This window comes from Mesocricetus auratus, unplaced genomic scaffold (assembly GCF_017639785.1).
Source record: "Mesocricetus auratus isolate SY011 unplaced genomic scaffold, BCM_Maur_2.0 Super-Scaffold_100011, whole genome shotgun sequence".
Taxonomy (NCBI): domain Eukaryota; kingdom Metazoa; phylum Chordata; class Mammalia; order Rodentia; family Cricetidae; genus Mesocricetus; species Mesocricetus auratus.
In genome coordinates, this window is record NW_024429195.1 from 34,238,311 (window position 1) to 34,265,752 (window position 27,442).

General features: G+C 43.2%; 1 protein-coding gene across 6 annotated transcripts in view; it reads right to left on the minus strand.

Moving 5' to 3' along the window:
* Positions 1-27,442, minus strand: part of Tnik (TRAF2 and NCK interacting kinase) — a 386,642-nt gene that overhangs the window by 46,851 nt on the left and 312,349 nt on the right. For 2 of the 6 annotated variants that reach the window (XM_040754589.1, XM_040754590.1), the window contains exons 13-21: positions 26,978-27,088; positions 26,132-26,218; positions 24,933-25,121; positions 19,997-20,161; positions 16,890-17,129; positions 13,761-13,867; positions 4,960-5,123; positions 2,944-3,041; positions 1,177-1,200 (exon numbers count right to left, since the gene is read on the minus strand). In XM_040754589.1, coding sequence (XP_040610523.1) covers positions 1,177-1,200; positions 2,944-3,041; positions 4,960-5,123; positions 13,761-13,867; positions 16,890-17,129; positions 19,997-20,161; positions 24,933-25,121; positions 26,132-26,218; positions 26,978-27,088 — 1,185 coding nt within the window. The remainder of the gene's footprint in view (positions 1-1,176; positions 1,201-2,943; positions 3,042-4,959; positions 5,124-13,760; positions 13,868-16,889; positions 17,130-19,996; positions 20,162-24,932; positions 25,122-26,131; positions 26,219-26,977; positions 27,089-27,442) is intronic. The other 4 variants (XM_040754593.1, XM_040754594.1, XM_040754592.1 and 1 more) reach the window with 3 other exon arrangements.

The following is a 27,442-nucleotide window of genomic DNA, read 5'->3' on the forward strand; positions in this document are numbered from 1 at the left end:
GCAGCTAAGGCACCCAGTACCAGAAAATAATTTTCTGTCTTTACCTGCTTTGGGTGACTAATAGAGCTGGGATAGTCTCTCCACCCTTCTTACTACTATGAGGGAAAAGTAAGGCCATAGGGCAGAGTGATTATAAACAGTCCCCTGCGTAAACATGTGGAGGACATTACTTTGTAAACAGCAGGTCCTCAACCAGAAGAGTGACTTTCTCAATCACATAGAACAGTGCAATGGTCACAGCTTTGGTGAAGAACATCTCCCCAGAACCAAATTCCTACTCGCTCAAATCTGAACAGTTACTTTCCACATTAAAAAACACCTTTGTACACCTTTACTGTGGGTAAAGGCAGATAGATATTTTTCTTCCCATTCTACAGACCAGAAAACTGACTGAGATTATGAGACTAACCCTAGCCAGCATTCACTGAGGGGAGCCAAACTTCAAATGTAGCTTGTTGATCCCCAAAGCTGGTCCCTTTCCCATGATTCCACAGAAACGGACTCTGCAGAGCTACAGCCGCAAAGCCATAATGTGAGCCTCACATTCCATGCAAGGCACGCCTGTTTGGAACCACTGCTCTGTGCTGTGTTCATGCAGTCCTGACAGCAGTGAGGTGGCAGTCCTCAACTATCTATGAGGAACAAAGCCATGTGCTTTTCTAGTAGAAAAAATGTCTCCACAGACAAGGAACTAGATCACTCAACTCGTCCCGGTCCAGTAGCTAAGGTTGATCTTGTTTGTGGTGTTGTGACTGCCCCACAAAATTATTCTAACAGTACCCAGTAGCTCCTTGCTCACAAATCCCACACTATAAATTTAAGGTGTGCTAGAATTGTGTCTCTTTGCTTTGTAAAACCGCTGAGAGCCATCTCCTAGCAAGGTTGCTGAATACAGGTTTGGAAGGAGAAATCATACCATTAACAAAACACTTTGTTTGCCCAGTTGGGACACTGGAAAGCAGTATTTTCACTTAGTGAAGGGCCTAAAGCCCTTTGTGGGTGCATCTGAGGGTCTTGGGTTGGCTTCTGTTGAAGGGAATCTCCTCCCCAAACAAGGCTGTATATCAGAGGGCTTTTCCCACAATCCCACTGGCCTCCTTTCTCTATGTCAGCATCAGGAAATGGGTTTAATAGTCACATCTTATGAAAGCATGAACAAGAAAAGGCAATACTGACCTCATCTATAGCTTTTTTATAGCTCTGTGACAAGAGGAACCCAGTCCAGAAGAGTCCACAGGCAGGGAAAAGCCGGAAGAAAAGAAGCGGGTTAGACACAAAATCGGCATTGTTAGTAGAAAACTGACACAGACAAATAGGCAAAGAGAAATTCAAGCCATGGCGATGCAACTCCCTCCATTATTGCTTAGCATCCTCCTTCCTTAAGATGAAAAGAGCAGCAAATGAGAGACACTCATTCACAGGATAGTATCTCAGAACATCCAAATTAACTCTCTACTCTCAGTCAACATGCTCTTTTTCCCTCCCCTCCCCTCCTTGTTTATTTACTTATTGATTTGAGACAATGTTTCCTGCATCCTAGATTGGCTTTGAATTCATTATTCAGCCAAAGATGACTTTGAACTTCCGATCCTCTTACACCGTAGTATTAAAGATGTGTACCACCATGTCTATTTTATGCAGTGCTGGGGATCGAATCCATGTCTTCATGAGTGCAGAGTGAGCACTTAACTATGACCTTATCTCATATTCATCCTTCATTCATTCACTCATCCATTCTGTCTGTCTGTCTTTATTTCTTCTCTCTCTCCATCCCTCTTCTTCCCTTTCCCTTCCTCCCTCCCTCCCTCCCTCCCTCCCTCCCTCCCTCCCTCCCTCCCTCCCTCCCTCCCTCCCTCCCTCCCTCCCTCCCTCCTTCCTTGCCACTGGGTTTCATGTTCCAGCAATGAACATGTATTTCAAGTCTCCAGATCCTGTGTCACCCTATACTCACTAAGTTTTGGTGCAGAAAAGACTAGTCTGTAAGGCATGGCAAGTAGTGAAGAACCAACCTATCTCCATCTTAAGATCAAAAGTCTTCCTATAATAAAGATAAATAGGCTCATTCCTGTTTGTGATTAAATCTGTTTCTCAAGGATTGGGCTATGTCCCACCTGTAACCTTAATTACAAACGGCTCTGCACTGCATGTTTCAGGAATGCCAATAATGTCTGTGTTTCAAAAGTTGTTTATAACCATCTTTTAACCCTGCCTTTGTTTCAAAACAGTTGTTATGACTACCTGTTATTATGACCACCTTGTTGTGCCTACCCTGCAACCGGGTCTTTGTTTTAGGAGATTGTTAGGATTAACTTGTTATGAGTTTCTGCTCCCGTAGTCATATCTATTTTGTCCACCAGATCCCCTGCTTAAAATCCCCCTAGCCCTGATATAAAAGCCTCGTCTTCCTTACATCCAATGCTGATTGATCTCTCAAACCCTGCCCAAGGCTGTCCATGTACACAAATACAAAAGCTTGCTTTAATTAGTTTGGTCATGATGATTTGAGTTGGTGGTCTTTCTCTTCCCATCTTTGGGATTAACAGTAGCAGAAGTTCTGTGATGATAGTTCATGTGCAAACCAGTGTGGAGAGTGGATGACAACAACTTGCAGGAAGCATGTAAGTGTCCCTAACTGCTACTTTCAACATCTTTATGTCAAAGTGCTGAGCCAATATTGTGGGATGGTGTGAGCTATTTCTCTTTTTTATTTTTTATAGGACTTCTGGTGAGCAATAGAGCATTCAAAGTCAGTGGAAGCAGCCCAAGTTCCATTCAGTTCTCCCCAATCATGTATGACTTCCTTCTAGATGCTCCTAGAATACAGTGTTTTTTATTGATCCATCAATTTTTTTGCTTTGAGTCATGACTGTAACCCCAACTACCTTATTTTAGGATTCTCAGGTAAGTGAAGAGATAAACATTCTTAGAAATAAAACCACTCACAGCTGGTCGACTAGGCCGGGTGATATCTCTCGATTCTTCGGGTTTCACCTTGGAAGGCTCGTGGGGGAGCACAGGCGATCCTTCAGACTTACTGTTGGCTAGAGAAAAAAACAGGGACAAGAAAGATAGGATATCTTTAGAAAAGGCTGCCATACATTCCGAGTGAGTGACTACGGAGGGACTATTCACTAGGCAAATCCATGTATGTCAATGCAAAAACAACAACTGCTCAAAAAACAAAGTCAGATCACAAAAGCCTGAAACCTAGAAGTCAACAGTGAAAATGAAAATCTACAGTCATGACCAAGTGCTTACTGTGTATTCAGCACAGCACCAAATGCTTTCACTGTCGATTATTGCAATTAATCCTTGTTCCAACCCACTGGTGCGGCACTATTTTCTTATTCTCCAGATGAGTACAGACTCAAAGATGACACACCTAGCTCAAGGTGACATTGAAGGTATGGATTTAGTTGGGATTCTTTCTGAATTTCCAAAGTCTTCTTAATCGTTATTTCAAATCAGCTTACAAACTGAAATTTAGGCTTGTCTTCTTCTTTTATCATGTTTTCATTAGAACAGGCTATTCTGATGGAAGGTTATGAAGAATAAAAAGAGTTTTATCCAATGCAATGGTTTTTAAAAAGGGGCTGAGAAGTGATGTGAAACCTTAAGGAAGAAAGAATGATGCCACATCAGGGAAGTGTTGATAAAGGCAAAGGACCTGGGAGCAGAGGGGTGGAGGAAGGATCGGGAGGCTCCCTGCAGCCAGAGTGAGAGATGCCATGCCATTTATGTCATAGGTAATGAACCAGGAAATCTCAGAACTTCCTGTTTGATTTGAAAGTTAACTTTCTCAGGCTCTTGCAACCAGGAAAGTAGGGGATGGAGGAAAGAATGTGAGTTAAGCCCAAACTAGGTCCAAGAATTAAAATGGTATGTACAATCCAGACTTTATGATTTTCTCTAAAGATGAAAAGACGCCGATGAACAGAAAAAAGTTGATGGATGGCAGTTTTCTAGGGTAAGAAAATTGATCTCTGGATCAGTGCCACAAAGACACATGGCACTCTGGCATAGGCCACTGGTGTTGGAGGGATACTGAGTCAGTGGTGGGACAGCCCATGTCTCAGCTCACAATCATGGGTATCACATGTTAGATTTAAAGCTTAGAAAACTTGGATATACAGAGACTTTACTAAATTGAAGCCCAGAAGATTAATAGAGGAGGTCAATTATGGTTGTGTCTACTAAGGAACTGGTGGTTTTCTTAAGGGAGAGTGACTTACCAGCATATCACTAATTATCAAGTTGTACTTCAGAAAGTCTGGTATTAGTCATTGTGGGCAAATTTATCCTCAGAAAGTGAATTTTGACTCGTTAGAACAGAGTTTTGCTAGGCATTGTTTAATTGTACTATAGTCTTTCCATAGGTTTCTTAATTAGTGAAAACTAAGCAACGATGAATGTTTTGAACTAAATATTAGGCTATATCTTTTACTTGTCTAATGGGAATAATCAGAAGAATCAACCACATGTCTTTAAGGCAAAAGGTTTGTCTTCTCTCTCGTGTATTTGTTTTACATTGACATTTAGGAAATTTCATTTGGAGAAATACCTAAGATTATGAAGCATGCTTGGGACTCTGGAAGGGGTATTTGGCATGGTGGGAACAAGACAGTGGGGTGCATGAAACTGAAAATGAAGAATCAAATGGAAATGGACCTTTGGGGAACTGGAAAGATACCATATTTTGCAATAAGACTACTACTGGATATTTGCCTGGAAAACACTAGAAACTGAAATTAGGCAGGATTGTTGTTTACACTGATGTCATATGCACAATTAGAGATGGCAGCCCAGTCCCTTAAAGAGATACAAGCATGAGACACCAGATAATTTTCAGTCCCACACAACAGTGGCCACCTCGCTTCCAGAGTTAGGATGTAACCATTCCTTTCTGTCTGTGGCTTACCTCCTAGGCATGAGTATGGGGACAGTTAAGAGAATCCTTACCCCGAACTCTGGTTCGTTCACTAGATCCTGCTTGTGACCCAGGCTGAGAGCCTCCTTGGGAGCTGGGCTGGGAGCTGGGAGTGCTGGAGCTGGAGGAACTGCCACTGCTGGTCCTCTGCAAGGGACTCTCCAGTACGGGCTCTGTTCTGCGGAGGTCAGGATTGCTGCATGGACAGTAGAACACAATTGGTACAGGTCAGCATCCAAAACATACAAGGCACTTGCTTAACAAGTCAGTAGCAGGAAAACAAACAACCAGACTTTGGAAATGAGCTGAGGACCTGAAGAGATGTTAAAACAAAGACACACAACAAGCCACATACAAAAATGCTCAGCATCTCCTTTCACTTATTAAAATAGTTTTCTCCGAAAGAAGAATGGCAGCCATTGCCGCTGAGGGTGTTGGGACGGAAATCCTCATCCTCTCTTGGTAGGATGCAAATTAGCATAGCCATTATGAAAAACATTATGGAGATTCCTCTAAAAATTATAAACAGGGCTATAACATGACCCAACAACTCTGTTTCCGGTTGTGTATCTAGAGGAAATGAAGTAATTGTGTGAAAACATGGATGCATTCATTGCTGCATTATCTATAGCAGCAAAAGATAGACCCAGCATATATCTACTGATGCACAAATGGATAAAGTGCAATGAGTTTTTATATATGTAGTGCATATATATTCTATACATATGTCAACCACACAAGAACATGCACACTGCACGATCTCACTTATATATGGACAGGCACAACTCAGAGTAGCAGAGAATACAGTGTGGATTATTAACAGCTGTAAGGTTTGGTGTAGGGACAATGAAATGTCAAGTAAAAAAGGTTTCAGGATGAATGAGTTTTTGAGAACTATTGTACACTGTGGTACCTTTACTTAACATGCATGCTTAAAGTAGGATTATTTTGGGAAAAGATTTCATTATATAGATTACTGCAGCACCACAACCAGCTTTAAAGTAGATCCTAAATGTTCTCCTAACAATAATGGTAACTATTTGAGTTCACTTCAAAATTCATACATCTATCGAAAGATCCCATGGCACATATAAATATATGTAATTTTAATTTTGTATACATTAATAAGGCTGTGGAGTGACTTGCTATTGGTAGCAGCTTCTGAAATCCTTAAGTTAAGGAGCCACAGGAAGATGAAATTATGCCTTTCTGGTTGAGCCATGGCCAGCTGCTGGTAGGGAAGATGGTGGAAGGATACATGCTGGAAAAGGGTGGAGATGAGCTCCAAACTCAATTCTTGGATCAATGCACTATAGTACCAGCTCTGAGATGGGAAACCCTAGGAGAAGACCCTCCTTTAAACAGTTCTTCCACTATTCATTGTAAAGAACTTAAAATATATGAACAAGAAAATAAGGGGCAACACATACAATTCCCAAGCTAGGAAACAGTCAGCTATATTTTATTACTGGAAAATTATCAAATGTTCAATTTTGTCTCTTACCTTTTTCTTCCTAACACTGTATGGTGAGCACTGTATTATGCTCTGAAAAGTTCTGACTGCAAAACAACTCATCATATAGACAAATTTGTTTGGTCCTTCCTCTACTGTTAGTTATTTATGGTGCTTCCAACACATTGCTGCGACAAATAACACTGAAGCTCAACTCTAGTTCCTAGTTTTGGAATTCTTGATTGAGAGGTCATGAACTATGTGAACACACATGTGTATGCAAATATATAAGGGTACCAGACATTTTCACTGTAGTTTATATAATCATCATTCTCTCTGAATTTCTGTGTGTGTGTGTGTGTGTGTATGTATGTATGTATGCATGTATGTATGTGTGTGTGTGTGTGTGTATGTGTAGGTGACTGTGGTGACCAGAAGTAAGTGTCAGACTCCCTGCAGCTGATGTTACAGGTGGCTGTGAAACACTGATGTGGATTCTGGGAATTCAACTCTGGTGCTCTTTAAGAAGGGAAGTGTTCGTAACTGCTGAGCCATCTCTTCTGTTCCTCTCGTCCATATTTATTGACCATGGAGAGCAGTATCTATTAGCTCACTCAGCATGATCACAGTAGGAGTGGTCAGGCAATTGAGAAGGGACAGTGACAGGACACAGTGCATGTCCTCTGTGACATAGATCCTTTCGTTTCTGCTTAGCCTGTCGTGAAACACAGGGTGGCGTATGAACACAAAGAATGCCTCCATCACCCTGAGTGGCAGCTAATGAACAGGGAAGAGAAGAACCATCTAGCAATAGTGGTGGGAGGCATTTGTTGCAGCTCTTATGATTTTGTTAACAAACAATAAATGGCATTCTTAAAATTTCCATAAAGTTCTTTCCTTTCAGTTGATAATTAACATCTCTCCTCATTTGCCCATTAGATTTATCCAGTTCTGGCCAGGGATAATGAGTGGTACTTGAGAGTCAAAATTCCAGTCCGTTGCCAGTCATTTGCTGAGAGAAGAAAAAGAATAGGGCTCTGTCTCCCTTATTCCCAACATCTCTAGTTCTCTAAACTCCCTGACCATTTTTGTGAGTGGAGGTACTACAACACAATGGTTCAGATGCAGGAGGTGTTGCTTAAAGTATAATATTATGCTTTCATCTGCTCTGATCAGCTCAAGAGTGTTGTGTGCACCAGCTTAGTTATAGTGGAAAGACTACATTAATAGCCCCTCCTTGATGGTAAGGTTGACGACTACCTTATATGACATCCTAGAACCTTCATCCAGTGACTGATGGAAGCAGAGACAGATACTCACAGCTAAACACTGAACTGAACTTCTGGATCCCAGTGACAGGAATGGAGGAGTGATGAGCAAAGGGGTCAAGACCGTGCTGGTGAAATCCACAAAGACAGCTGACTGGACAAGGGGGAGCTCTTGAACCCCAGACTGATGACTAAGAGGCCAACAGAGGACTGATCCAGACTCCATGAATGTAGTGCCAGTGAGGAGGCCTCAGAAATCTCTGGAACCTTGAGTAGTAGATCGGTGTTTACCATGGCGTACAAATGAACTTTGGGAGCCCATTCCACAAAGAGGGATGCTCTCTCAGTCTGCACACATGGGGAAGGGCCTAGGTCCTGCACTGGATGAATTGACAGACTTTGGAGATCACCCTAAGGCGGGCCTCACCCTCCCCGGGGAATGATATGGGGATTGGGTGGGGGGCTGGAGGGACAAGGGAGGAGGAGTGGGTGAGGGAGCTGGGATTGACCCGTGAAGCATTCATGTTTCTAATGTAAATAAAACATATATTGAGGAAAAAAGTAAAAAGATAGCACACAAAAATATTGGGCTTCATTTTGGAATCTTTATACATACTTGTAAAACACATCTTGCTTTGTGGTAATGTATCTGTCCAAATCATGGCTAAGTAGAAGTGGCTAGCAACTAAGGATAACTTCAGTGGCAAGTTTTATGTAAAAATCATCATGTCTCGCTAGTCATCAATTTTGATGATATGAGCGTAGAATTTATGACAATATTTACTCTTATGGCATTTGTGGGAAGTGGGTGCTAAATCAATAGTGAAGCCAACTGCAGAGTGACAGCTGGTGAAGCTCATGAAAACCAAGAATTCTTGTTAAAATAATGGCATTCTTTAATGCATCATAGCTATCTTGTGATAACTTACTGTGTCTAACGGGGAGGGGTTGAACTAAATTTGGGTTCTATGTGCAAATACACCTAAATTAGAAAATACTCAAAATGACCAACACTTCTTTCCTAAGTATCTTGCATGATAAACTTGTTATTTTTCATAGGAAAAAATTGTCTCTAACCCTCAAATAATGAGTTCTCCCCCACTGCTCTCCTTTATGAAACAGTGGTGGTCAGGGAATCATTAATAAAGTACTACATTATTTGTTGTAAAATTTGCTACTAAACAGGAATATATTATAGACCAAGAGTGGAGGATGGCATCAAAGTTTCTTATAATGCTCAATTTTGTGGAAAGATGATGTCATCTTCTTTGTACTAAAAACCATATTGAAAGAATGGTGCTGGTACATGCCCTGTAATGTTCCCTAAGGTGGCTGTGGTTGTCATGGCAGTATTCAGTTACTTGTTCTATTTAGCTTTCCTTGGGTGCTTCAGTCAAAATCCTATCGAATCACATCTAAATTGAGTCTTATTGGATCAAGATGAGATGAGGGCTGGAGAAGGTCAGGCCAAGAGGTGTCCAGCCAAGTGACACCATCGCCATGGCAACGAGATACATGTAGTAGAGATAGGAGTTAGCAGTTAATAGCAACTCTGAAAGCATTGTGAAAAGAGACTATAAATGCCATTGGTGTTTGGGGAAATTCATGCACACTGAGGGGCCCTGGCTGGTGTTGTAAAGGAGTGAGGGGACTTGGTACAGTATCAGAAAGTCTGGACATAGCCTGAGTAGTGATAAAAGCTGGTGTCTTCCCTGTATACATGGATGGATGTTAAGCAGAGGCCAGCAGGGCAGTTAGCCAAGTCTGTGGTAGGAAACAAAATGAGCTGATTGGAAGACAAGTGTGGCTGTATAGCCATGGCTCTTAAAGCCTGCTACCTGCCTCCATGGTGGGCCTGGATGTGGGTGCCTGGCTAGGAGAAAATCATGGAAAGACAGAGGGCTGTGGTCATGTCAGGTGCCTGGCTATTGGCTGAACTGTCTGGGATGCACATGTGTCTTTGATGAAGCTCAGAGCTTCTTCCTGTGTGAGGCTAATTAGATCCCATGAGCATTAAATTCCTGACTTAGGCATCATTAGCACAAGCCCTCTATACTCCAGCTCACTGTCACAGGCTCTGATTGCCATTCTTGCTGCTACACACTAAAAGAAATATTCAGTGTCTCTATAACCACACAGAAAAATAGGGGAACTTAATGTCTTTTCTACCGTATTTCCCTTTTCTTAAAAATATGAGTGATGTGAGAAAATGCTATATGATATTTTTCTCTTCCTTATTATATATGTATGATTTGCCTTATAGGCCAAGGGGTCTGAAATAAATGCTGATAGAGGTTTAACTTCAGAATTCCACTCATAACAGATTTCTCTTGTTCACATATTAACTGAGACTGCTTGGATTCAAGCATGCAAGAACTTCAAAACTTCCAAATACATTTCTTTAAATGTGAACTTTTAATCCACACTTTCTCTATCCAGCAAACAATGATATGTGGCAATTATTCTATCTACTTGAATTGTATAAAAAGTCAAAACAAAAAATGAGGATTACAAGTGATTTTGTGTCCAAAGCCTTGGGCCAAGTCTTTAATTAAATGGCTGACTTCCAAAACTCTCTTTGATGACATGACCAATAAGAAAAAAAAAACTAGTCATAAGAAGATATGTTTGGGATGGGACAGGGAATTATTTTCTGAGATTAAACATTTAGTCACTGTTTTTTTAGACTGGTTGTTTCTGGCTTAATTTAAATCCTTTCATATTTCAAAAGTACTTGTTTGAGCAAATTTTAATTTTGTTTAAGAAGAACATATGAATCAAAGCTAAATATTAAAGTCCCTGGCAGTTTAAAATAGGAATATTTTTACATGATCAACTACAACCTTTATTTTGGTATCCAGGAGCAGGTGGGACCTGCCTGTGGAGCTTGACCTTAAGGAGACTGCGACATAGCTCACCTTTACCCCAGGGTGGGAGCTGTCAAAAGTATGAGATGCTGCTGTTCCTAGGTGAGTGAGGAAGCATTTGGATACAAATAAATTCCATAGGATCACGACTTTTAAAAGACAGTGAATGCAAAACAGCAAAGATCAATGCCCTCAAGATTAGAAAGAACTGGTAACAGTCCTACAGGGTGAAAAAGAACTAAATGGTGTCCTGTCAATCAGTGAGTCAAGCATTCCCAAGGCAGACTACCAGAGTTCAAATCCCAGGCCTACCACTTCTTCTTTTGACACATTGGGCAATTTGTATGAGCTCTGTTACGTCAGCTTTTCATCTATAAAATGAGGGTGATGAAAGTTACTGCCTTGGAATTACTAATGGTTTAAATAGTTAATATTTGTAATGCTAGCTGGTAAGATGGCTCAGTGGGTACAGACACATGTTGTCTTATCATGGCAACCTGAGTTCAACCCCTGGAACCCACAGATACCCAAATCCACTAAAGTGTCTTCTGACCAACATACACACAGACACACACACATACACACAGACACACAATCTAAGAGTATTTGCAGTGCAATGAAAATACTATATCATACATAGTCCTTCAAGAGATGTTTATTGAACACTAAAATAAATATAAATTATCTCAGAAACAGAAGACAAGGTCCTACCTACAAATACTCACTGTTCTTAGACAGCAAAGGAGTAAAAAAATGGAGAGGTATTCCTAGAGAAGGAAGTGTACCTGGAATACTAAGGTTCTGACTTGCTTGTATTAGCTACATACACTCAAGTACACACACCGACTCCAGATTCTACCATTCAGGGTACCACATGGTCACTATTGGTTCAAACCCACTGTTTTCAAATTGTTAGGGAGCATCTCACACTACAGTTACTATATGACATCTTGCCCTTAGGATCTGGGATCCACTGTTATAAATGAAGAAAACAAAATACAAATATCTTCCCTCTTATGCTCACTTTGCACAAAGTTTGTTTCTTATTCTCAGAAGCCGAGGGGAATCACTTTCTCTGGGGGTTCTTCTCTATGTGGTGACCCAGGGATCAGGGGCCTACTTTGCTGAAGCATTACCATTTTGAACTCTGGGTTCCTAAGATGTTCATAAAGAAGAGAGAAGCCTTGCTTTTTAAAAATAATGCCTGTGTATATGCATGTAGAGCTTGTGTACATGTGGATGAGTGTATATATGTATGTTTATGGAGGGCAGATACAACCCTAGGTGGTGTTCCTCAGGAGTGGTCCACCTCTTTTGAGACAGGGTCTTCACTGCCCTGGAGCTGACCATAATTGGTTACAATGTACGGCTGAATTAGGAGCCTCAGTAGCCACCTGGAAAGTGCAGTAGTGCCGTGTGTAATCCCAGTGTTGGGGAGGCTGAGATGGAAGGACCTCAGGGGCTTGAGGGCTAGCCACCCTAGCTGCAGCAATGAACTCTAGGTTCAGTGAGAGACCCTGCTGAGAAAATAGATGGAGGACCATCCAGAGAGACACGGGACATTGACGTCTCCACATGCCATGGAAAGCTTGTGGGGGTCAGAGGACAACTCTGCAGGTTCTCCCCTTCTAAGTGTGTATGGGTTCTGGAGATAGACTCACGCTGCCAGGCTATGCAGCTGTTGTCTTTCACCAATTCTAAGAGCCATCTTACCAGTCAGGGATTCACATTTCAAGTGCTGGTCATATGGGGGTGAATGTTGGGTGTTCTGCAGATTGTCCTACATGAAGAGATGGGGAGTCTCCATGCTCTCACCCCAGCTCTTTGGCTGTGCATTGCAGGTGGATAACTGCAAACTCTTAGCTCACGTCCTCTCTGCTGTAAGTAGACAGATGCTGGTGGTCTCTCAGGAAGTTTACATTCTTTGCACAAAATAAAGTACTTTTAAGTGTGTCAAAGGGCACCCTTTACCTTTTATAAGTCACTGCCCATCAAATACCCATTATCTTAGGCCCTAATTTTGCTAACAACAGCATCTCAGGGGAATTAAATGGCTGCTTCTCACTCGACTATAACAGCAGGTCATTCATTTTGGTTGACAGAAAAGTATTTAGGGCTTCATCTAAGAACCCAGATTCCAAGCAACTGACATAATGAAAATATTCTCCAGGGCAGGGTGCAAAGATCGGGAGGTGCTGATATCTGAGGACCTGAACAGAGGGACTGATGGAGCTTAGCCTGTGTCTGGTGCTAGCATGCCTCTGTGCCTCCCAGGTAACCTAGGGTTGCTTGGCCACACCAGCTAAGCACAGTCCTGACAAGCTGCAGGAGAACAAGGGGTTCATAGAGTCCTACGATTTGTAACTCCACTTAGAACGAAGCTGGAACCTTCCCCCCAAAGAGATTCTAAGTGGAGTTCCTCTTCCTAAGGCCTTTCAAGGGAAGAGAAAAGAGAATGTGATCAAAAGTGTTCTGTATACAAACAAAACCATAAGCGTCCCCTCCTTTTACTCTCCCCTTTCCCTTTTCATGGTCTCTCTCTCGTCACAATCACGGTGAAGAAGAAAGCAGCCTGCCATAACACATCCCTTTTAAAGCCCCAGCAGAGGGCACTTGCTATTTCTGTGGTTCCTAAAAAAGGATGTGCTCATCATGACAAATCCAAGGGGGACTTGATGAGCAACAGCAACAAACAGCATCTGTTGCCACATGAAGTCTGCCCGGATACTGTTTCCTTCCCAGCATCCCTTGAGACTGCTGCACCAACCAGTGGAAGTTGGATGCAACCTCCTGATTACAGGAATGTGCACTGGATGGAGAACCCTGAAAGAACATAGCATAAATCATGGACGTATAAGGCCACTGAGGTGATTTCCTGATCAATGCTGGTCCTCTCAGGGCCAAGCTATAGAATTTCTGGGGTCGCTTACTGTTTCCTATGCCAGAGTTTTGTGATACTTCAATGGTTCTTGGTGTACATTTCTTGACCTGGTGCTGTAGTTCAATTTCCTTCTGGATCCATGAATGGTCTCCAAAGCAATCAGTGGCAATGCCACAACCACATCTATATCTCTAAGTTTGTGCCCAGATTTTAAAAAGTGTCATGCTGAAGTTATAAAAGGCCATCAAAGTTGATAGCCCAGGTAACAGGTGCACATGCTTCAGAAGTGAAGAAAAGATCAGGGACTTTCTTTAGGAAAGCAGGTAGGTATCTTGGATAAGCATGGTGACCTCTGTCTCCTTACCTTGCTCTGATAGGTTGAGATCCAAGTCTGGGGCCCAGAGCACTGCCATTCCCAGGGGAATTCTTCCTGGCTAATGCTGGAGATATAGAAGTTGTTCTTTGAGGCACCTGGAAGAAAACAGGAATTGAGAAATATTTCACATAATACAGTGCAGGTAGGCTACTGTCTGAAAAGTCTTCTCAGAAGACTGGCTAGAAGTTGCAGAAGTTGCCTTCTCTACAGAAGAACTTCTCTCCACCTTTTATGGAAACAGGAAATCCCAAACAAAGCCAAAGGACGACCTCCTGTCAAAAGTCAAGGAGGAGTGTTCCATGGCCACTAAGGCTATTTTAATCTTAAAAACAAAAGAGGAGGCAGAGGCAGGAGGATCTCTGGTCTACAGAGTGAGTTCCATGACAGGCTCCGAAGCAATACAGAGAAACCCTGCCCCGAAAAACAAACAAAAACCAAAACAAACAAAAAAACAAATAAACAAAACAAAAAAGATTACACTAATGACCTTGATTTACTGAGCTACAAGAAACTACTTCCTCTTGCTTGGGCAAGAGTGGTAGCTAGGAGAAAACCTCTTTGGAGTGATGCCTTAGTCCTGTGGAAGCTCGTTAGGCAGGAGCTAAACAGAGAAGGTCACATTTTACTTTGGCTCATCACAACGAACAAATATAGATTATGAACTCTAGTGAAAAACTGGGGTACCAGTCGACACCTTGGACAATAAGTCACATTCTGGGGATCCTGTAGAACCTATTACTGTATTATTTACTTTTTGATATTTGTGTATGTGTGAGCCCCTGCATGTACGGATGGATGACACATATGTGTTGGGTGCCCATGGAAGCTGGGAGAAGGCATCAGAACTCTTAGATCTGGAGTTACAGGTAGTTGTGAAATACCCAATGTGGTATTGGGAAATGAACCAAGGTCCTCCCAAGAGAAGAAGTGCTCTAATCACTGGGTGACCTCTGTAGCTCTTATCTCTCCTATATCATGAAAACATAGACTATTATATTTCCTAAGAAAGCTGCTATTATTAAAGATCCCACACCACAAACATCGTCTTTTTGTGGTTAACTAGTAAATGCTATTTATAAAACTGAATTAATACTGAAAATAATAGAAGGGGCAAAAACCCATGTGAGTATAAGAAGGCTGGGAAGTACAGTATAAGTGTGTATTACTAACTCAACCAGGAAAAGCAGAGAGTAGAATTCAAATGGGGCTTCTGTCTAAAAGCATACAGACTACTGCTTGTGGGGTCAGGTATTACACAAAGGGAGTCTGTTATTTACAAGAAACACATAGACATTAGTGCAGAAGATGACTTTCAATGTACGTGTCATCCTTTATTTTGAAAAAGTTTTGTTATAATTCATTTTAACACAAAATGGAATCAAGGAAGCAAACCAAAATGTTCAAATTGGTATAAGACCTGTTCAAATTAAGCACTGCTGCTGTTATTTTCCCCCATTTCCTTTTGCAAATAAAAACATTTGTAGAGAAGTGATCGGTAGATGACTATGCCCTGAGTATCCCTTCCTAGCTTTACACGTGTCACCTGTAGAGAGTGGATCAGGCACTTCCTCTTTCAGGTCTCAAACATGGTCACTGTTTCATTGCCAAAATAATGGCAGTCCTGCTGGGATTCCCACTTGAGAGGGAGATGATAATTGTTTGGAAATCATTAAAAACTACTTTATTTTTCCTGGGATTAATAGTAACAATATTTTCTGGAAACTGTGGGACAGTCTAATTATCACAGCTTCATATGCTGAGCTCAGGAGGAAAGATATTCACAGACCAGGAAAAATCTGTTACAAAAATGTCTTTAGCATTTTAAAGACATCCAGGTTGACTGTAGACACATTCCAGAACATTGCTGGGAACAAATAACAGTTTAGTAATGTAAAATGAAACAAAAGAATTCAAGGTTGCTCTATAGCTTGGGAAAACTAGTCCTTTCCCTCTACAGTTCAATCCTCTGTAATTAAGGCTAGAAATATAGTACTTCTTAGTCTAGAAGGAGCACATCCTAAGTGGAGTCAACAGAAATGCCTAAAGGCAAGGCCAGCCTGTGTTTTCACATGTGCGCACATGAGTGTGAGCTATGTGTGTTTGCCTGCGGAGCCAGGGGTCAGTGCTGTGTCTCTTCCTCAATATCAAAAATGCCTCTGCCTGACTCTCTCTATCTGTCTCTCTGTCTGTCTCTCTCTCCCTCTGTGTGTATGTGTGTGTGAGACAGAGAGAGACACACACACAGAGACAGAGAGATGCAGAGACACACAGAGAGACAGACAGAGAGACAGACAGAGAGAGAGAGAGAGAGAGTGAGAGTCTCTTACTGAACCTGGAGATCACCAATTTAGCTAGACTTTTTGGTCATGGATCTACTAGTTTTCACCTCCTCAGGACTAGGGTTATAGACACATGTCACCAAGCCTGGATTGTACATGAGTGCTGGGTCCCTGAACTCAAATCCTATGCCTGTATGGCAAGAACTTAACTGACTGAGCTTCATTTCCCCAGTCCCCAGACCATTTTCTGAACCTTTGAAATCTGGTTGAGTTTTGTGTTGTTAAATGTAAGAGTAAGTGAATTTTCTTTTACTTATTTGGTTTGTTTAGCTGTAGATGCAATAATCATTGAAAATACCCACTATTCTATTTTTCAGCATGAAGAGCACAACAGCTTAGAGTGTTTGGTATTGAGAGTTCTAATTCTATGCAAAGACATCCCTGTCACTCATACTGAATCTCTGCCCCTGTGGGAAATAAAAGATCAGAAATGACAAATGACGACCCACAACTTAACTTAGAGAAGGGATAATGACAATTAGGCACAAGCGTGTTCTCCAAACTGTGAAAGAGATAGCATAGTGGAGGATGCTGATGGTGGTGGCAGTGACAGGGACACACCATAGCATCGGGGATGCTGATGGTCCATGGAGGATGCTGATGGGGTCAGCAGTGACAGGGACACACCACAGCATGGGGGATGGTAATGGTGATGGCAGCGACAGACACACCACAGCATGGGGGATGCTGATGGGGGCAGCAGTGACACAGACACACCACAGCCTAGGGGATGCTGAGGGGGGCGGCAGCGACAGACACACAGCAGCACTGACGCTACCTTTGGTGGAATATCTTCTTCCTGTCGTAACCAAGAGCTTCGGTCGAACTTTTCAATGCGAGTGGGGAGAGGAGGATTTTCCGAGGTGGGATCTGAGTTCTGGCGTGGCATCTCGATCCTGTGAGAGGTCACATTCAGAGCCTCCTGGAACCCAGACAGGCCCTTTGTGGGTTGCTCGTGCACTGACTGGGAGACAGTCAAGGCAGGTCCCTGGGATTTGACAGCTACCAGCTGTGGGATCTAAACACACAACATAGGGCCAGCATTATTAGAAGCTCATAGGTTGAAGGTACAGAAAGTTCTGTAGGCAGGAATTGAATCCATCAGAACTATTGACAGGTGGCTTTCAGTTAGCAATAACTGTACTTGGGATATGCCAGCCTCAGAGGCCGAGACACTCCTGCTATACAAGGCTGCACAGCATGGTTCTCACAGCCCTTCAGAATCTTCAATTTAGAAAATATGTAGGGCTAACTCAGGGATCCTGGCAACAGGTTTGGTGTATCAGCTGGAACTGCTGAGAAGTCGGGGAATAGTAAAGTGGTAGCAACAATAATTACATTTATTCAACATTTCCTGGACAGTAACACAAGCTGTTTTATAAGCTATCCCAAGTACCCTCTTGTACAGTCTTTAGCTTTGACTTTAGCTATGAGTGTCCTATGGAAGAGGAAATGCTCTAAATTAAATGTCTTTCCTTTTCTGAACTCACTGAGTCCACCCTGGGGTAGACACAACCAGCCTTCTTTCAGATATGAGCAATCTCAGGTTGAAAGAGACACTCTAGATTTCACAGCTGAGCTGGAAGCCAGTGTTCTACCGCTCCCCCCCAGACCAAGCATCTGACCTTTGTGGTGAACTCTTTCTTCCTTAAGTGCCCCCAACCCTAAGTGTACATGTGTGAGGTGCACATGATGTTTAGAGGCCAGAGGTCAACTTCAGAATGTTTACCTGGTTTATAGTCTGTCTGTCTGTCTCTGTCTCTGTCTCTCTCTCCCCTCTCTCCTTCACCCCCTCCCTTCCTTTCCCTCTCTTTCTTTTTTGAGACAGCATCTCTCTCTGAAGCTCGAGTTGGCCTGGAACTCCGTGTAATTATGACTGGCTTTTAACAACTCATAGAAACCCACCTGCCTCCGTCTTCTGAGAGCTGGGATTAAAGGCTTGAGCTACACATGGCTCTCACTCTGTTTAAAGAAGGCTTGGAACTTGCCAATTTGACTAAACTGGCTGGCTAACAAGTCCCAAGGACTCTCCTGAACCCCTTCCCCCAGTGCTAGTTTACAAGCATGCCCTACCATGCCCAGTCTTTTATGTGTGTTCTAGGGATTGAACTTGGGTCCCTATGTGGCAAGTACTTTACTGATTGGGCCATGTCCTTGGACCCTGCAGTGTCTTGACTTGTCCAGGGCTGGCTGTTGCCACTGAGAATACACTCCATTCCCTGATACCAGGATGTTTCTTGAGGAGTTATGTCAACAATTGGGCATACAGTGCTGTTGTTCTTGCAGGGATGACTTCTGGAAGTTTCATTTGGTCTCTTAAGAAAAATCACCCAAATCAGGATATGAAGGACTCTGTCACCACTGCCCTGCCCATATGTCACAGCACTTTGTGAATACTGAAGCTTGTCCTACCTCAGGGTGTACACTGTGCTCATTGGAGCCCGAGGCCATCTCTGGGTCTGACCCATAGTCCATAAATCATGGCTTGGAAAAAAAAGGGATCTAGAGAACTTCCTAAATTAAACTGCTAATTCAAATTATTGATTTCCCATTGGCTTTGTACAATGGCTGCTCTCTGTTGGGATGTTAGAGTGACAAGCAAGAAAATCCTAAAGCTTTGCTCTGCTGAGTGTTTTGCTTTAGCTAGAAAGACCCTGTAATGCTCATGTTGATGTGAACATTATTGAATATATTAATACAACAAAGCACATTAACGTGTCTAGTACAAAACACAAACTCACGTTAGCAGACCATTCCAAGCACCCCTAGGAATGCTTCCATAGAAAGTCTATACTACTATTTCCTCATCATTTCAGAAGGGCACTTCCCCACAATGTCCCCTTTAAGGGCAAATGTTCATTATATGGTCAAAGTAGAAGGTTTTAAAAAGAGGGAAACCCTTGTAAAATGTCCCCCTTTGAAGAATCTTGAAGAGAGAATTATATACAGATAAAGACAATCAGGGGAAGGTGTATTAAGGTGAGAAATCTCGAATTTTTCTTATTACCACCAAGTTAAAACACAAAAAAGCCTTGATTTTTATCATGATTCTTTAAAGCTCCCGTTCAAACAGCAGTGTGTATTTCAAAGGTGACCTGAAAATACACTGGAAAAGCCTCACCACAGCTGGGTGCTGGGAAGAAATGTAAGATGTTTGTGTGAGAACGGCTGCATTACACTTCTTCCCCACGGAATTTCCATATTCTATTTCACTCTGAATTTCATCTTTGCAGAACTTACCAGAAAGCTTCTTTTCTAATAGTGAAGTAATCTTTCCCTACTAAGTATCTTCACACAGTGCTTTGAAGCCTCTAAGGGGCACCCGAATCAACCTGGAAGACTTTTAAAGTCAGACTTCCAGGCCCAACCCCGCCTTGCTGGTGAGTAAGCCTGAGGCACTCCCAGGAGTATGCATTTTTACCAAGGTCATGGGTGCTGCTGGCTGCTGGTCTGGGGAACATGCCTGGAGAGCTCCAGGCTCAGAAGGTACATGCTTATTTCACCAAGCCCATTGAGTTCTCTAGAATTCCACTCGTGTTTCAAGGAAGGGGAGAATATGCGTATATAGTCTACCTCAGAGGTTTCTATATGAATTTTAATTCTTCTGCTTGTAAACTACAAGGATGCTTGTCCCCACCCTCCAGCACTTGAATGGGTCTCCACAGCAGCTACTTTACCAAGAAATGACTTTGAAGTTGACTCAAGGTCAATAGCTCCCCCTTCCTGTCTATTTTCCTGAGCCTCTCAATGCAGAGGGGCTCTGTCCTTCTGAATGCCATGCTAAGAGTCTTTACTTATGAGGTCCTATGCCATGCTAGAATCTTCTAGACTTTTAACAGGCTTTCCTGGGTACAAGTGCCCACTGGAGCAGAAGAGACATTATACCTGGGGGTCAACAGGTCTGAGCATTGGCGGTGTCCGAGCAGGCTGAACCCCACTAATGCTGAAGGACTCCGATCTTGGGGGCAGGTTGGGGTCAGAGATCCTGTTGGCAACCTTGTGAGGCATGGCAGGTGAACTCTGTCGGTTTAGTCTTGAGCGTTCTTCTACCTAGAGGTCAAAGGAAAAGAAAGCCTTAATGACTACAAGTTGGTGCCTTTTCCAACAAGAATTTTCTGTAGTCACCCACCCAGGCATTTATTTTTATGTTTCCCTGATGAATTCAAAGAGCCCCAACTTGCCATTTTTGTTTTGCAGCATGATCTTTTTCTCCTCTCCCTCATTTTCCTTTCTCCTTGTCATGGATATTCTTCCAGTAAGCCAAGACAGACAAGAAACTTGAGCCCTCGCCCTTACGTTACCCATTAGCTTGTGTTATTTCAATTAACTGGGCACTCGCAGTCTGCTAAGAGTGTGTCTTGCATTCCTTGAGCTAATATCCCACTAATTAGTCACTAAGCCATGGCACCAGGCAGGAAAATGGTGTGCACTGCAGATAATCAAAGGGGACTACAGTAGGCATTGATACAGCTTAGGGGAAAATAGAAACTTGCTTTGGGTTGACTCAGGAGATGGGGCATTTGTCACACTGGAGAGGGAGAGGTGGCACTGGAACTCTGCTCCTCTCTGTGTGCTGGTGATAGGCACGTGGGCGTCCCTGGTGCTGCTTAATGATATGCCTGTCTTACCCAGACTTCCTGTATCATTTTCTTTTTCTCTTCAGGGCCCTTTCCTTTCAATTGCCTCTCCCTGCCACCCAAAATACACCGATCCTCCCAGGCTTTCTGTTCCCCACTCCCTCTGACTCTCCTCCTGCTGCCCACATTCTAGCCCTTCCTTGTCCCCGGCCCCTTCTCTCCTCCCAACCCATTTCATTTCCTTGTCACGTCTTAGTCTCCAGGGTTTCTCCCAACCTAGGGACTTCCCAGGAGAAGCTCAGAGAACAGGTGGCTCTTTTTAAACTGATAAAAAGTCTATCAGTCAGTCCATATTTATAGCCCAGATAGACGGTTACAAGGATGACTTGAAAGTTAAATTAACAAGATGGACATCGACAGACAAGATGGAAGACCTTGGTCAACTCCAAAGGGCTAAGACTTGTTCTGGGTTTATCTTACATTGTCCTATATTCCTTTAGGGTAAGTATAACGGTTGTGCCTCTCAAGCATGCAAGTCCTTAACTCACTTCCACTGACTCAATATTCAGGGATGACTGCATATTTCTATGTGTCAGCTAAGGTTTAAAGTTTCTTTTTGCTGCCTGATTTGGAACAAAATTCAAAAGTCCTACTTGTTCTCATCTTCCTTACACTATCTTGAATTGTTCTAGAGACAGGCCCAGTTTCCTATTCATAGTAAGTCTGTTTTAGCCTCAACCATTTAAACATGTTTCATTAAGCCACAGATTAGGAAACGGCCCTCCTGGCTCTATGAGGTGTAATTTGAGCATCTCTTCCCTCACTATGGGTTTGTGGGATATGCCCAATTGGCTTCTACTTGACTTTGGTTTATAATTCAAAGTCCTAGAAATTCACCACACACTAAATTACACTAGCTACAAAAGGCCACAGGTATAAACCAGGAAATGTTTACTTTGTGAGTGCATAAAGCCTTATGTCAACACTAACTATCTGGCCATTGTACTGAGCAGACAAGCAAAGCCCGCTATCATTACAAGACCTCAAAGCCCCAAGAAGATGGCAACAGCCAAGTCAAGCACCACTTTTAAATACCAGACTTCTTGAAAGAAAAGAAAGTGGTTATTCTTTAGCCACTGCAATTCCTTATTTCCTCACTCTCTAAATTTTACTACCTAAACCACTCATGTTCAAGCTCAGGAACTCTGGGGAGTAGAAACAGTTCAGAGAAATACCTACATTTCTACACTCGGGCCACCTGATATCTTAAACACTGGTGGTGTTGAAGTGAGCATGTATTCTTGTGTTCAGAACCAAATGTATTCCGAGTGAGGCATACTTGTAATGATTATTAATGTTAGTTTTAACTATCAAATACAGGGCAAAAAGTGAGGGCCAATTTTCAGATACCTTGCGTGCCTCTTTAGTTGTATAGAGAGGTTACTAAGCCACTCCTGGACATATTTTTTATGCTTTCAATCCATTCATGCATTCGTGTGTCTTAACCTGCAGGATTCTGTGTCATATAAAATAATTAGTTGTTAATCCCCAGTCATTGATGCCAAGATGGGTCAATGTGGTGATATTTTGTAAGTGGGAGTTTGGACAACAAAATGGTAAATCCATGAAAAGGTTCTAACAATGAGGCATTTGGCTACACATTCAAAATATTTTTATATTTATTTCTCTGTGTGTGTGCACACATATGTGAGTCACAACACATGTCAGAGGTCGGAGGTCAGAGGTCAGAAAACAACCTCTGGGAGCTAGTTCTCTCCTTCTACCATGTTCTAGGAATCGAACTCAGGTTCCCAGGCTGAGCTAACTTGCTGGCCCTGATTATATTTTTGTCTCAAGAAAATCTTGCCTTAAAACCTTCAGGACGGTTGGAACACACATGTGCTTTGTACAAAAATTTCCCTTTAATTACTGGAGGAAACACACCAAACCTGACATTGGAAATAGATTTTCCCAGGGAGAAAGCTAAGTGTACTCAGAAGCAGATCTTTCTGATACCAGACAAAGGTATGTCCCTCATGCCTACTAAGTGAATGGAAAGACGTTATGTGAGAAGAAAAGAAAGCATCTTAGATGGGCAGTGGTGGCTCACGCCTTTAATCCCAGTACTTGGGAGGCTGAGACAGGTAGATCTCTGTGAGTTCAAGGCCAGCCTGTTCAACAGAGCAAGTTCCAGGATAGTCAGGAGTACACAGAGAAACCTTGTCTTGAAACACGCATGTGCGTGCGCACACACACACACACACACACACACACACACACACACACACACACACACAGTGGCTCCTCCTGAGGGCACAGATAAACACAACTAAACTGGGGTATAGTTTAGATCTGCTTCCATCTACTTGAGGGAAGTCTATTGGTAGAGGATCCAAACGCCAGCTGCCAGGAAGATGGGAAATACCAGAGGTATCACCAGGTTGGTGTATGACTCAGTGAATAAAGTATTTTTTGCATAAGTGAGGATCCCCCGAATCCCAGTAAAGCCAGATATGGTATCTGTGCAGTGCACATCTGTAATCCCAGTGCCTTCCTGGCACTATGAGAGGCAGAGACAGGAGGCTCCCTAGAAGCTCCCATGCCAAGTGGCCTGACATATCCAGCAGTGACTGGCATGCACTTCAGAGAGAGGACATGATACAGTCCTAAAAAAGTTAAAAGACTATTCCACACGTGATCATGTAAACAGAGCATCCTGCTACAAGCTGGTGCATGTTAAAATACCATTTGGTGTGGAAAAGGGTGGCACAGAACACTGATGCCATTTTAGGGCACACGAGAAAGCAAAATAATTTTCTGTCATGCAAAAGATGAGGAAAAGGCCAAATTCTGCTGAGGGACAGACAGTACAACATCATACTAACGCTTCCACAGGGCTAATCTGACTTCCGTGGAAATCAAGTAACAGTAGGGGAATTTGAAAGGAGTGAGCTTGCCTCAGCAGCCTTTGAATGCCAACATTCTCATTCCTTTCTGGTTGGAATCTGAAAATCAAAGCCACAGCAACATCCAAGCTCAATAGAATACTAAGGCAAAGGAAGGAGGTGATAGCTTGACAAGATCCCCAAAGATCACTGGGCTAAGGGGATGGAGACAGGAGGGACACTGAGGCTTGCTGACTGTCAGACTAGCTCTGGCTTCAATGAGAGGGTCTGTCTGAAGTCTCTTCTGGCCTTCACGCATGCATGTATGGGTGCATGGACCGTAACTGCACTACACATACATACACACATGCACACGCACGCACACACACATCAGAGGACGAAGCATTGCATCACATTGCCTGCCCCGGCAGTCTTTTAATGCTGGCATTCTCATTTCTAAAATCCCACCTTGGTCTAAGGGCAGAGAAATTGAAGGACTATTACATTGGATGTATCTGGAGTGCACATCATAGCCACAGGTGTGTGGCCCATCGTGTACCTCTGAGACCACCATGAACAAGGCAGGGTTAGCGGCAACGCCAATGTCTCATAACTGCAACCAGGTTATGGACAGGATATGATCCTTCCCAGAATATGTAAATAATATTCTTCCACTAACAGTTGTTATGATACATATCTAACAGGATTCTTTGTGTGAATGTGGTGCAAGGAGGGTGTGTATGTGTGAGTGTGTGTGGGGTGTGCATGTGTGTGCACGTGTGCGCGTGCTTGCGTGTGTGTGTGTGTGTGAACATGCACATGCGTGTGTAAGCCAAAGGCCTGCTATCACTTCCCACATGCCTGCCATGGCCTTGTTTTTTTGAGACAGTCTCCCAGTGGGTCCCAGCATCAGGGTAGGCTGAATAGCCAGTGAGCCCCAGATATCCTCTTGACTCTACCTTTTCATTTCTAGGATTATAAGCCTTTTCCTCCATGCCTGGCTTTTTATGTGGGTGCTGGGGGTTGCACTCAAGTCCTTATGCTTACAAGGCAAGCATTTTATCAAGCAGATTATCTCCCTGCTCCTCTAAAGAGACTTTTACAAGGAAAACTCATTTTTGTTGTTTTCCCCTACAAAAGCCAACTTTACTCGAAAGGTGCACAAGAAAAACACCACGAGCATCACCAGGTACGTCAGCCTTTTCTCTGCAGTGACATTATGGCTCCTCCAGAAGTGAAGTGTGCCTCTTATGACAGGCTGTCTTCACATGGTACAGCACTAACTGGATTCTGCATCCCAGTGAACGAACTCTCAGTGGAGAACCTGGCCAATGGATACGGCAACCCTTCCTCTCTTACCTCTTTGGCCCATGCTGGCTTCTCACTGGGACTCATGCCCTCCTTATAATGGTACAGTGGCTTCTTCTCCAGGGGCCTCTGCTCCTGTCGCTGATGCTGCAGGGAAACCAGATAGTCTCTCTCTTGCTTTAGCTGTCGCTGGAGTCTCTCTGCTTGCCTCTGTTCTTCCAGTTGTTTGCGCTTATATTCCTACCCAGAGCAGGAAGAGCGAAGAAGAGGACACGTGACCACAGTGCACATTCCCACGTCGGGCAGCAGCAAAGCATGCAGTAGAGGCGAAGGGGAACTGGAAACAAATAGGATTCCAAGAAGGACAAGGAGTACCCCAAATAAGCCCAGGCCTCATGTTAATGTCCACACAAGAATATGTAAATAAAAACATGATTGCTTTAATGACAGTCCCTACAGAGCACCACTTGGAAAGTGACTTGTCTCTGGAGAATTTGCAACAGAGATGCAAGGTAGTCAGACTGTCATCCCTAGGAGTCATTCACTTCCTAATTTGGTAATTGGGTCATTCAAACATATGTGATAGAGTATAAAACCAAAATAAACAACCAGAGATCACCATCCTTTAAATAAAGCTTTCATGTATAAGGTTAAAAAAATCCCAAAAGCAAAAACAGAATGCTATCACATAAAATATTGAATTAAAAAAATAAAAAAGCAGCACCAAGAAGCCCATTTGGTGAATACATAGTAGTAATAATAAAAGTTCTTCCAGAAGATGCGGCACGAGCAGGAAACAAACTGTTCCCATTATAAGGGCAGGACTAACAGTCTGCAAATGAGAAATGACTGCAGGGTTGAGCGGGCTCTGTGGCTGAGGTACGTTTGCTATGATTATAGTCCAGCATGTTGCAAATGGCTTTAAAAATTACTTTGCAATAAACACAGTGGGTCTTGAATGTAGTTTGGACTTATAATCAGGCTGGATTCATGCTAACGTTTCCCAAATACAGGGAATTAATAAAGTGTGCTAAATGGTTGAGGATTTAACAAACTGGGTCAGGATATTATATGAAGCCTCTGTGAGATTCTCAGGTCTAGGAGGTTTTTATAAATTGGCATGTTAGGAGGAGGAAACACAAAGACATATATATACAGACACGCACACATGCATGCACACACGCACACAATCATGCACGCCCTCAGGGTGAACACCAGGAAGGCCCGCTGGTGTGTGACTTTCCCATTACCAGAAGTAGAGCTTGTTCATGCAGTAGCTGCTGCTGTAAGATCTCTAACTGTCTTTGCTCCTCCTCTAACTGTCGCCTGATGTATTCCTGGAGAGGCAGGCAGCAGAGAAATGGAAAGAATGGAAAGAGAGGAAAAGAGAGAGAAAGAACCAGTAATTGCAAAGGTGACAAGAGCTTCCAAGTGAAATTCTGCAGAAAGGAAGGAAAAAAATACCCAACACCTCACCGAACAGCAAGAACAGGCCATAGCAAAGCCAAGCTTTTCAATACAGTCAAAAGTACAGTCCCCTTGGGATGGCCTGGCATTTCACTGTCTCTATTTGGTTTTAATGAAACCAGCTCTCTGTCAAAGCTTGTTATTAGGCTCCTCTCTTAAGGACTCCGCGGAATTAACAATGATGTAAAGTTCTGAGGCTCTGTGCCAGCAGCAGGCATAGAACACATGTGCCAGGTTAGCTTGCTCACAGTCTTGGTAATGGATCCTTCTCCTAGCTTGCTCATTCCGCCTGTGAGTTTCTCAGTTAGAGAGACCACTGCCAGGAGCTGGAGAGCGGAAACAGCCTAAACGGCATGGCTCACCTTCAGCGATGGAAGAATGGGAACTTGGTTCCATGCAGGGGAAGTCAAAAGTTCTAGCTATGCCAGAGGAGGCCCTGGCTTGGGTGGGATGCAGGGACACTGTCAGACTGTGCACTTGACTGTTTGAATGGGTAAGAACTGTCACTTGAGAAAGAGCGAAAACTGTAATAGACGTCCTTGGAGACTACGTCCCATACCCCAGAGCCCCCTGACGCTGCAGTTCCGTGGGGCCTGTTGTAGGTCCACAGATTTTCCACCTCCCAGTACCTGCTCGTGCTCTGCGCGCCTCCTCTCCTCCTCCCGGCGCATCTGTTCTTCATAGTGCCGGCGCTGCTCCCGCTCCTGCTGCTTCCGGAGCTCCTTCTCACGCCTTTGTTGCTGTGGGTCACAAGCAGACAGCATGATAGCAGTGGGCACTGGCGATATTAGCATTAGATCTGTCCCGTGACAGACACGAGCTGTACCCAAATGCTCCAAGGCTTTTCCTCCTGGGCTACTGGGGGCACACTGGCAAGGAGGGGGTGATATCAAGAGATTTGGAGTTCTGTAGACCATGTATGTGGACTCTCACCAAGACATGCTCTTTTGTAGCCATTTGGGATTGTCAAACCAGGCTACAGAAGATCTTTGAGAGTCTCAGACTCTTGAGATCCATTGCAATATTTACGTACTTCGGTCATTCTAATGTCATACCATGCAGAGATTCCAAAGATACAGTTCACAGATATGTGG